The sequence below is a fragment of the Cajanus cajan genome, chromosome 6 (genome assembly GCF_000230855.2).
Source record: "Cajanus cajan strain Asha chromosome 6, NIPB_CcT2T_4, whole genome shotgun sequence".
NCBI lineage: Eukaryota > Viridiplantae > Streptophyta > Magnoliopsida > Fabales > Fabaceae > Cajanus > Cajanus cajan.
In genome coordinates this window covers 49268668-49280916 of record NC_138522.1, presented here as the reverse complement: position 1 = coordinate 49280916, position 12249 = coordinate 49268668, and the positions used below count along the sequence as shown (strand labels likewise).

The 12249-nt window shown below is 33.6% G+C and overlaps 1 protein-coding gene across 1 annotated transcript; it reads left to right on the top strand.

Moving 5' to 3' along the window:
* The first annotated feature begins 2443 nt into the window (after window positions 1-2443).
* Window positions 2444-11875, top strand: LOC109789356 (AGC (cAMP-dependent, cGMP-dependent and protein kinase C) kinase family protein). The gene is made up of 12 exons (XM_020348284.3): window positions 2444-2749; window positions 5150-5324; window positions 5480-5563; window positions 5796-6037; window positions 6176-6407; window positions 7030-7109; window positions 7362-7446; window positions 8998-9129; window positions 9218-9331; window positions 9855-9902; window positions 10891-10978; window positions 11359-11875. The coding sequence occupies exons 1-12, from the start codon at window positions 2607-2609 to the stop codon at window positions 11448-11450; spliced, it is 1515 nt and encodes a 504-aa protein (XP_020203873.1). The 5' UTR covers window positions 2444-2606; the 3' UTR covers window positions 11451-11875.
* The last annotated feature ends 374 nt before the right edge of the window (window positions 11876-12249 follow it).

Below are 12249 nucleotides of genomic sequence, written 5' to 3'. Positions count from 1 at the left end.
TTTTTTTTAAAAGATTTATCTTTTTTCTAAACACAAACACGATTGAAATTAAGTTGAACTTGGTCCGAGAATGAATCTAATATGATTTTTTTTTGAAGATAATAAAATTAATTTAGAAAACACATTAGTGTTTTATTTTTATTTTTATAATAAGACAAATAAAAAGGAGAAATATGTAAGAATATACAAAAAAAAATATTTTCCTTTTGTGTACATTTTTTTTCAAGACACTTATATTTCACTATTATATTCAATCTTTTTTTGCACCAATATATTTTTTTAAGAATAAAATAAAAAATTGTGACTCTATCAATAATAATCAGCTACTTATTTTATTTTCTCTCAATGAAGGTAGTGAATATAATTTTTCTAACTATTAAATATAGACTTATACTTATGTTATATTCTTCTTCTTCTTCTTCTTCTTTTTTTTTATTAAATTTATTATATATATATATATATATATATATATATCATTGTTATCATATTTATAAATTTTTTTTCATTTTTCTCTTTATTTCACTCCATACACTTCATTTTGAAATATATATTTAATTATCGTTAACCTTTAAGGAAATGAGAGCACAACAAGAAAAGAGACCAAGAGAAAAAGTTGGTGTCTTTTGTCTAAGCCACTATTTAGTTATAGACCACAAGCATGTTTTAGGTCAAAATAATTGGGTTCAATCATGTATTCATGTTGACGTTGTTTCACTTGTTTGGCTACTTTTTGCGGAGAATAAAAGGAAAGTTAGAGCGGAAATGATTGAATTAAGATAAGTGTTTTTTTTAACTGAATTAACATGTTTCTAAATATAAAGTTGTATTTTAAATAATGCATGTATAATCATATTTAAAAAGTAATTCTGTTTTATCTTTTAAACAAAAGAACACTTTTAAAATATTTTATAAAATATTATTTTAAAATACAAATTTATTATCTTATCCTTGACAATATTAAAATTTGGTTAATTTAATATCGATTTCTTTAAAATCAATTATACTAAAATATCAATCAAAGAAACCCTCACGAAACTAAGTTATTATACTTTTAAAATCAGTTTAGTTTGACGTCAATTTGACAAATTCTCTTTAGCATATCGTTCGTCTGCATCATATTTTTTCTCTGATTTTATAAATTCTTTTATGTACCATTACAATAATAATTGCAATTCCAAAACAACTCAATAAAAGTAATTAAATAATTAGATAAAAGCGTAGAAAATTTTAACAGGGACAGTACACTAAAGTTAAATATCAATTTTTAAATATTTATTTGTACATATTTTAATATGCTAGATTAATAATGTAGAAACATGGTCCACCCCCATGTGCTAGATGACTGTGAATGTGTTTGTACCTCCAATTAAAAAACAATTTACGTATTTCGTTAATTTAAAATATACATATTACCGTCATTTTTTAAAGGTGCACCAATCAAACTGTTCTTAATATTTTTTTTGTCACGTTAAAAGTTTATATACATATATTTGAGGAAATCTATCATTAATATATTTGATTATGCTCGTTCTTTAAATTTTTCTATTCAGGGAGTTAATTCTTCAATTTCTTAACATTATTTTTACAAAGTTCCTGAAGAATTTAAGAATTATTTATTCAGACAGTGGGATAACTAGCGCATCTGTTTGGACATTTCTGGCGTGATGGGTGATGGGTGATGGGTGAAGCCTCTAAATCCCAATTCGGAAGTCTCTCGTATAAATACTGTACATGTTAATTTTTTTATACATAGATTAGGATTAGGATAAAATAACAGATAAATGAGACAGTGATACATCTCCATACTAAAGTATTTATTTGACACTTTTTATTATTATAATTTAATTATTTATTTGCAAGTGTCAAATAGTTGAGTTCTAAGGTGTGGAGCATGCATGTAGTGTGAAAGTGAGCATAAAAATATTGGTGGGAGTGGAGGTGAAAGGGAAGTTTATTATTATGGAAAAAGGAGAAATAAAAACAGATAGAATAAGAGTGTGACAACTCATATCCAGAGATGAAAATACAATACAAGTATACGGCGATAGCTTACCCAATGAGAGTGCATAGAATTTAATACAAAGAAACGTCCCGGCCAAGGAGAGTGGGTGGCACGACCCAATCAAACCCATCAAAATGGGTCCCACTCCTCGTTGTTGTCATGTACTAAAAATGCGCAAATTTCATTTATGATGTGACAGCGACGCTTTCTCCTACCACACCGCAATGTGTTCCACACCCTCACTCCCCGGCGCGTCACGCCTTCCCCGCGTTCCCCTGCGCCGTCCCCCACGCACCCTCGCGTGCGCCCGCGCGCCATACCCCGCCACGTAATCCCTCCGCCTGGGAGTGCACCCGATGACGCTGTTGCCGCCCGCGCTGGAGTGAAATCCCTGCCTTTTTCTTTAATGCATCTTTGCCATCATCTCCTCGTTGTTGCAATAAATAAGAGCTCCAGGGTGTTTTGTAGAGAGAGAAAGTAAGTGAGTTGGAAGTAGAGAGAGAAAAGCTTGATAGGTTAGATTTATACACATAAAGAATAGATACACTTGGAGTTGGAGTTACACATTATTCTCTCTCTCACTCACACTCACACTCAGAGAGAGATGGAGGATCTCGAGGAGGAAGAGAACGGAACGGAGGAGGTCTTGGGTTCGAGCTTGACCATGGAGAAGGTGGCGGCGGCCAAGAAGTTCATTGAGAATCATTACAGGGCTCAGATGAAGAACATCCAAGAGAGGAAGGAGAGGTACGGAACTTCTTTATTCAATTTTCTTCTCCTATTTTTCAACGCTAGTGTTTTAGGGAAACTTAATTCTTCTCTTCAAATCGAGCACAATGCAAATTCACCTGTAGATCTTATCATTTAATTACCTTTTTCAGCTTTCCTTGCCTTGCTAGCTGAGGTAATTTAGGTGTCAATCACTGTGTTCTCAATTCATACTCCATTTGCTTTGTTTGGAGGCTCTGATTCTTAAGTTGAAGTAAATGCCTAGGATATGACTCGATGGAAGGGTTTATTTAGTCGTCTCGTCGCAGTATAGAAGCTTGTGTCTCTTAGTTTAAGTAGATGCTATGGTAAATGATCCAGGCTCTTAATGATTATCCTGACCCTAATTGTCCAATTCGTGTCTTCGTAAGTTGCGGAGAGTACATATGTAATCTGTAATATGTTACATCTGTACAATTGATCAGCGAGGAAAAGCCCAAGTGCATCTTCGAGCATCACAGCACTCCTTAACTTGATAACTGCATGCTTGTTTTGGTTGCGTATTTTTTTATCAAGCTGGGATTAATACCTCCTCTTTTTATGGTTAGACAACTTCGACCGAGCATGTTTTTTGTACTTTTTTTTTACCATCTTGTGGTAATAAATCATAATTTAACCATATTTGTTAATAATGTCAGAGTAAGATTTATGCAATCAGCCGTGATCTACAAAAATATGGGCCAGATTACATTGATTGCATTACTTAAAAGACTCGATATAATTAATCCTATAATCTGATGAGAAAGAAGAATTAGAGTAGAAGGGAAAGAAAAATGAAGAATAGAAGATAGATGATAGCTATGAATATTTTCTGCATAATTCCCAAAAAACTACTTCTGGAGTTACCCTTCCTCCTTATTATTCTGTTTAGGCTGCACATCCTAACAGAATTCGTTCGTTTCGGTTACATTCCTCTGTAATCTCTAAATCTATCTGATCTCGTAACATCACGCCTTGCCTTGTTCTTACTCTTAGCAATCGAAATTTCTTTGTTGACCCCACGTGTTGCTTTGATCTTCCATGTCAGCATCTTTGGTCAATGCACTATCATAATCATGCAAACTATCATGTGTTTGGTTTGGTGTCTTCTTATCCACGACTTTCCAAAATTCTTATCCACGACTTTCCCAACTAATTGCTTCAAGATTGACGTGAGTCCAGACCCGTGCAATGCACATCCAAACACAGGGACAGTAGTTTTTTACATCTTAGGTGTCTTTCCATTTTCATGCCAATTGATTAGCATGGCAAACAGCCACACAAGCACCTGATGTTGTAATTTGTTATTAAACGGGAACTAAAATGAAAGGACAACATTGATGCAATTAAAAGACATGACTACTAAATAGGGTTAAACATATGTCTCAACCTGCTTAGAATCATAAACAAGGATAATGATATCTTTATTCTATAATCTATGGATTGAGCATTCTGGTATTTGTTAATAAATTAATTGCCTCCTATTTTTATAGTTAGACAACTTGAGCCATGCATGTTGTTTTTTTTGTTCTTTTTTACTTTTTACCATCTCGTGGTCATAGATAATAATTTAGCTATATTTGTTAATAATGTCCGAGTAAGATTTATACAATCAACCCTGATCCACCCACACAAATCTGGGTCAGATTAGATGGTTTGCATTACTTAAAGACTAAAGATGATTAATCCTGTAGTCATACTACCTTTTCATAGTAATATTTATACTTTTATATCTATCAATGAATATCTTTCCATTTTCATGCCATTCGGTAAGCATAGCAAACAACCACACAAGCACCTCATCTGGTTTGATGCCAAACTGCCAAGGACCAAATTAAATGGGAACTAAAATTAAAGTACTACATTGATTCAATCAAAATACTTGGTAGTGATAAACATTTGTCTCAACCTACTTAGAATCATAAACAAGAACAATGTTATGATTATTCTATAGATTGAGCATTCTGGTCGCTGTTAATAATTAAAATTATTGCTTTGGAATTGTCTTTAACACCATGGATGAAAAAAATCATGTATTTCTTTCAATTTTTTACATTGGGTGGTATGTCAGTATAACATGATGATTCTGTATCCATTAATGAATGAAGTCATAATATTTAATGACTTGACGTCGGTTGAACATGAGATGTATTCATCATCTTGTTTGATAAGACATTATAGTTTGGCCTAATCTGGTCACAGTGTAACAACCTAAGACATGTTCCTTTTTTTGAGCTTCATCTGAAAAATAAACAATTAAAGATGTTAAAGTTTATTTTGGCCTCTCTGCTAGTAGCCATGCTTATATCTATTTTCCTAAAACAGTCTCTAGTCTGGTGCAGATCTTTTCTTCACCTTGTGTTGTGGAGTTGCTGATGCTGACACAATTTTTTATTCCAGGCGTTGGGTTTTGGAAAGAAAATTAGCTTCTTCAGATGTGCCAAATGAGGAGCGGATCAACCTCATCAAAGATTTAGAGAGGAAGGAGACTGAATATATGCGATTGAAAAGGCACAAGATCTGTGTTGATGATTTTGAACTTTTGACCATCATTGGAAGGGGGGCTTTTGGGGAGGTCAGAACTGTCCTGGCATGCTTATTTGTGCATGAAATAATTCTTGTTGAATATGATGCAGTAATTATTATTGTGTTTGGAAATGGAAAATCTACTTTGTGCTTACTATGTAAGGGTTTTTTCTGGACTATGAATGCTAACTTATTCAATTACAGGTTAGACTGTGTCGGGAGAAGAAATCTGGAAATATTTATGCTATGAAAAAGCTGAAGAAGTCTGAAATGCTTAGGAGAGGACAGGTGAGAAATATACATGTGCCGAGTAAAAAAAGCCATAGAAACTATTAATCAATGCAAATAATTGACCTGACACGTGATTTAGTTTCTACATAGTCCTTTAAAGTTTCATTATGGCTGAAGTGTACTATTCCAAACCCATTAATGGGTGGACCACCCATGTTATTGGATGACTGAATGTCTTGAAGAATGCTTATTTTCTACTTTGCTTACATGAGCTCCTTTTCCTTTACAGGTTGAACATGTTAGAGCTGAGAGGAACTTGCTGGCCGAAGTTGCCAGTCATTGCATTGTGAAACTTTACTACTCATTTCAGGATGCTGACTACTTGTATTTAATTATGGAGTATCTACCTGGGGGTGACGTTATGACTCTGCTAATGAGGGAAGACACCTTAAGTGAAAATGTTGCTAGATTTTACATTGCACAAAGTATTCTGGCCATAGAATCTATTCACAAACACAATTACATTCACAGGTTCATTTTGACTGTGGTTATAAAGTTGTTGGCTTAATTTGTTATATCGGGGATGATGGTTTATTGGGTGCTTAAATGGATCGTTTTTACATGCTAAGCAGTCATATTAATGTTTGTCAATTGTCATCTATTTTTCAGAGATATTAAACCTGATAACCTACTTCTGGATAAAAATGGTCATATGAAGCTCTCTGATTTTGGTCTCTGTAAGCCTCTCGATTGTATTGCCTTGTCTACACTGCATGAAAATCAGGCCATGGATGATGAAACTTTGGCAGAACCAATGGATGTTGATGATGCAGACAATCGGAGTAGCTGGAGAAGTCCACGTGAACAGCTTCAACATTGGCAGATGAACAGGAGGAAGTTGGTATGCTATTGTTATTTAAACCCAAGAAGATATATTCATAGATATGGTCCGAGCTTTCTTATTTCTGTAATTGGTTTCATAGTCCGGTGTCACATCATACAGTTTAAATCAAAACCTACATTGATATTGTTATAAGATTCCTTTTCTTTTGAATGATACAAATGTAACAGAACTAGGATATAAACATTTATTTATCTTTCACTCTTTCTCAATTTTTTTTTTCTTTTCGGGGGTGGGGGTGGGGGGATAAAATGATTTAGAGTTTTTTAAGGAAAATATTACATCTTTGAAGGTCCAAACTCCAAACATTTATATTATGAATGTGGGAAAGTTTTAATATTTTTAATACTCTGGTCCCGTTTTGTTGTAGTGTGACTCTGTCCCTATGTGCAGTCTTATTGTATAACATTATATGGTTCACGATAGTGTGACCTGCGCTATAATATAATTAATCTCTTTTATAAGACCTAAGTACTTGATCGCGACTGTTATAGTATCCATTGCACATAAATTATGCTTTTTGATTGCATGGTCTACAATTACTAACTGCAATTGTTATTCTAATGTTGCTGAAATAAGACAGCCTTTCAGTTCACTCAGTTCACTTGTTTCTTGTTGCCAGGCATTTTCAACAGTGGGGACACCTGACTACATTGCTCCTGAAGTACTTTTGAAAAAAGGATATGGGATGGAATGTGATTGGTTAGTCCTTACCTTACGTTTTAGGCCTTGTAATTTATTAGTTATGAAAATTTCTGCACTTTTTTTTTTGTTGTACTTAATTTGCAAGCTGTAGTTCTGCGTATTGTGGAGTTACTCTTTTGGCTGATTATTTGAAATTTGTAACCTTTATTTTGTGTGAAAGAAATTTGTACAATTTTAACTAGCTTGATAAGTTTTATAATTAACCTACCCTATTCATAAAATTTCACGTGTAATATTTCATATGGACAGGTGGTCACTAGGAGCAATAATGTATGAAATGCTGGTTGGTTACCCTCCATTTTACTCCGATGACCCAATAACTACATGCAGAAAGGTATCATTCTTATTTGGCTTAATGGCTTCTAGTTAAAAAAAAAAAATTGATTTCTTGTATCTCATTTGTAGTTTAAGCTGTTAGTGACTTAACAGTTAGCACCATTTCCTATTGTTACTGTTTTTGTTCTTTTTGAGAGTTTGAGACTTAAATATTCCTCCCTTTTCTGTACCTTCAAATGAAATCCTGGAAATATTAAGGGAGATGGGCGGCTTAGGCAGATGTATGACTTGGTACTGATTCCTGTTGTTAGTACAAGTATTTCTTTCCGAGACTCAAATATTTTATCTCCTCTCCCTATTCCTTCAATAAAAACATGACAACTACAAAATACGGGAGAGGGGGGCTTTTGCCTGAGGATAGTTGCCCCATTCCAAGATCAGGGACTCTGTTTGGTCATTTCAATTAAGCACTTAAGCCAACCCTCATTGGCACAATAATATTTAATTTAAACATCATAAAAAATTAAAACAATAGGACATCAAGGTATGCTTGGATGGTGAGTTTGGAGGAGATGGGAGGGGAGGATTAATTTTTTATTTTTAAATTGAGATTATATAAGATTATAATATACTACTGATAAAAATATTAAGAGATGCTTGGAAGGTTACATGTTGGAAATGTAATAGAATTATTCATGTGCCTTCACTCAATAGCTAAGGTTTTGGGAGATGTGATTTTTGACACGGTAAAAGATCTTTTGGATGAAAATGACCATGAGGTTGATCTTAAACAAGTTGTTGATCTTAGCTAGGGGTGACAAATAGATGGATCAGATAAAAATAATTTATTAATCCATTAAAAATTCACATAAAAATTCAATCCATCAATCTATTTAAAGCATAAAATCCATTCATTAACAATTTTTTCATAGATAGATATACGATCCTCCATCCATAAAAGTAATGTTTTAAAACTTAATAATTTTTATTTTTGAAATATTTTATTTTTTTCTCTTTTCTTTATAAGTCATTACATTCTTATATAGTCTTTTAAAATTTACAGGATTTTTTTTATGTCAAAATAGTCTTTAAAAATTTCAATTTAATAAATATTCCATATTATAATTGAATGGATTTTGAAAAAGTAGTAGATTAACCACTAACTATCCATAATATTAAATGGATAGATTGGATCCAATCCATTATTTATTTTTATTCTAATGGATTGGATTGATCGGATGGATGATGGATAAATAAAAAAGGGTTGAAGTTAAGCTCAAGGTTAGTGGACCTTTGTAACATCTATGTTTCAAGCGCAAGCAGCTCTTATATGACGGGGGCATGTTAGAGATGTAATTAAACCATTCATGTGACCTTTTACCTGCTCGAGCTTTTGGTATAATTGACCATTGACATTTCATGATAAAGATCAGTTAATACTTCTTACTGATTTCGAGACATTATTCGACTCTCTCTATGACTTACAACTACTAGTAATGCTTTTTATCCACGGCCATATTATTTCAGGCCCTTCTAGTTATGTTACCCAGAGGCAGTGTTCAAACATTTTATTATTTTTTTTGGCACTAAATTCACCAATTCTTGTCAGATCGTTCATTGGAGAAATCATTTAAGGTTTCCGGAAGATTCCCAGTTGACACATGAGGCTAAGGATTTAATCTATAGGTTGCTGTGTGATGTTGATCATAGGTTAGGTACTCGAGGGGCCAATGAAATAAAGGTAAGGTGTTCATTTTATTAAAATATTGCTGTGATGTTGTGTCAGCTTTCTTTTTGCCATATACTTATATACATTATGTGTATACCAGGCTCATCCTTGGTTCAAGGGTGTGGAGTGGGATAAACTATATGAAATGGAGGCAGCATTTACTCCTCAGGTCAATGGAGAGCTGGATACCCAAAACTTCATGAAGTTTGATGAGGTATAAATATGAAATCATCATGCTATCACCATTATTTTCCCCATCTATATATTCTTACAGTAGAACTGCTACAAACAGTTGGAACTGCAAACATCTCATTTTTTCTTATAATCATTTGAAAAGTGTTGCTTCAACATTACCTGCAATGTAACTTGATATCACAGTTTTCTTTCGTTAAATCTAGGTTTGTCTGGGTTATATATTTTTAAATATTAATACTTGTCATGCCTAATATGGAATTTTTAACATAAAAAGGGTGAATTCCCTTCCCCTCCCTCTCCTGATAATTGCTAAACGCTAGGATTTAGTGATATGTGGTAGCTTGTGAGAATCTTTGTACTAAAAGTAAAGCTTTAGAAATCTAGGTAGTTAAAATCTTGGATTTTTCTTTCCCCTTAATATCTCCACTTCAATGATATTTGTACAAGAATTCTTCATGGAGTATGGAGACATGATTATGGTGTGTAATTGGCTTTTGAAAAACCTTAAGATTTTCTCATTCTATTCTTTTTTGAATTGTTAGGTAGATCCACCAACAGCAGCAAGAACTGGATCTGGATCCTCACGAAAGGTATCCTTTTTTGAATTGGTTTGGTTTGCCTCATTTTCTTCATTAAAATCTCTCCCTATTGAATTTTTTTATGTTAGAACATATTAAAGTGTATTGCAATTGTTTTGAATTATAGTGTGTTGTGGTTTAGGAGTTATCACACACATACATATGTCTTCACATTGGTAAGATATTATTCGCATTAGGTCCAGTCCTCATGGTTTTGATTTTGGATACCACTCAAAAGGCATATCTACCAATGGAGATAATCGTGTGTGTATATAAACACATGTTGATCCTCTTATTTAAATAATGTTCATCTGTTTGAATGATGTGAGACTTTGTGAAAGCCATCCAACCCCATCATACTTATCTAGCCGATCACCAGATCAGACCATTGACTCTAATACCACTTGTTGTGGATCGGGGTTTACTACACAGATACACATGTCTCCACATTAAAAAGATATTGTTCGCTTTGGGCCCAATATTCACGGTTTTGTTTTTGAATACCATTCAAAAGGTCTCTCTACCAATGGAGACAATGGTGTGTATATAAATCTATGTTCATCCTCTTGTTTGAATGATATGAGACTTTGTTTATGTCCCAACATAGTGCTTGTTTAGAGAACATTATTTTTTAGAAAAAAAAATGTGTATTTTTTTTTTCCAAAGGCTCACTTTGAAAGATTTTGATTAGAAGTTTTTTTTAACTTTAAACCAATCCAAACACATGCGTATGAAATATATTATGCTGGTGTCAAAGATTCTTGTTCCTTGGTTATCATACTTTCCTTGATAGTCAATACTCAATACTATGAGATTGTTAGTGCATTAATATTATTCTTATTCTCAGTCTTCTTTTCTTTTATGTAGGATATCCAATAAGTATGTCATTCAATAAATTGTTACGGATTTTTTGGTTTCAACGTATTTTTCATGCATCTTTCTATTGTAGTTAGATAAAATGGGCATAATTTAATGTTCAACTCCCACCTAATTCCTGCAGATGCTTCTAACTCCCAAAGATCTAAACTTTGTTGGTTACACTTACAAGAACTTTGATGCTGTAAAGGAAGGGCTTCGTCAATCTTTTGGTATGTAATGTAAAACAAGTTTTTATTTTGTGTACAAGATTTTGACAATATAGTTATTTTCTTGCAAGTTAGTATCCTTGTCTTTTCTTTTCTTTTTTTCTTCAATGAACATGTGCATATCAACCTGGATTTTCGTAATCATTTCAAACCAGTTTTGCATGTTTAGCATGCTGGGTCTTGCTAGCTGTATTATTCATGCTGGCATAGGGATCAAAATAGTATTGCAGGAAGAAGCCAAGGACCTGCACTTACGAAAATTTAAGTTTAGGAGCAAAATAATTGGGTCTGGCATGAAACAATTTGAACGAAACTTACAGAGGAGCTAGACCAACCTAACAGTTAATAAAAGTGTAACGTATTAATGGTATAACTATTTACAGGTGATTCCATGCAAGAATATGCTTCTAAACGGGCAGCTGAAGAAACAAGTTTGCAAATGCTTGCGTCATCTGGCGATCCCATGTTACCATAACTTTGTGCAAATTGAAGTCCATCGTGTTGAGATTTTGTGTACTTGCTTTGGCTTTAAATATTTGGCCAAGAACATGTATTATGGTACTCCAATTCCTATACATTTGCAAGAACAATGTGTACAGCAAGTAGTTGAACAGCATTGTCAAAGCTTGTAGGGCAACACCGTGTGTGTATTTGAATTTTCAACTTAGGAACTGAGAGTTGTGCGACTGAGTGAGTGCTCCCTGTCCTGGCTGCCCAGGTTGGCTGTGGAAGACTTGCCTTCTCTAGTGGCAGTTGCTGGTTAATGTTAGTTATGGGGCCGAGGAACTATTAAAGCATCCTGAAAATTATTCGATGTGATGTGTACATTTATTGGAAGATAGCAAAAATTAAACTATTAAAAGAATGACCATGCTTGGGGATGGATTATGGTATTGTCTATAGCTGCTCAGTTGCTTGCCCTTTATCTTTTATCTATCTTATGTGGAAAAGTGCACTTAGTGACATCAACCTCATTGTCCTGGTCAGTGGTCACTGGTTAATGCTTGAATGAATACAAACAACTTTTTGTAACTCCCATGAGAATTGAGCTTGAAGCGGATGGCCAACCATTTTGTGATCTGTTTATCCATCGTGATTACTTGTCTTTATCATTTTTTAAGAAAAAAAATATCGTCGATTCTTAACTTTTTGGTGGTTAAGAATAAGTTACAATCTTCATGAGAAATGTATGGTCCAGATACTTCAAAGAAATCAGCCTATCATCATTCCTCCAATAAAAGTTAAATCAACTCATCAAGGGTGTTGACTGTATA

Excerpts from the sequence above, each read along its gene's own strand:
- LOC109789356 (XM_020348284.3), top strand. The coding sequence starts at position 2,607 with ATGGAGGATCTCGAGGAGGAAGAGAACGGAACGGAGGAGGTCTTGGGT. Across the intron at positions 6,038-6,175 it reads AAACACAATTACATTCACAG|AGATATTAAACCTGATAACC; the intron begins GTTCATTTTGAC and ends TCTATTTTTCAG. Across the intron at positions 9,332-9,854 it reads ACTTCATGAAGTTTGATGAG|GTAGATCCACCAACAGCAGC; the intron begins GTATAAATATGA and ends TTGAATTGTTAG.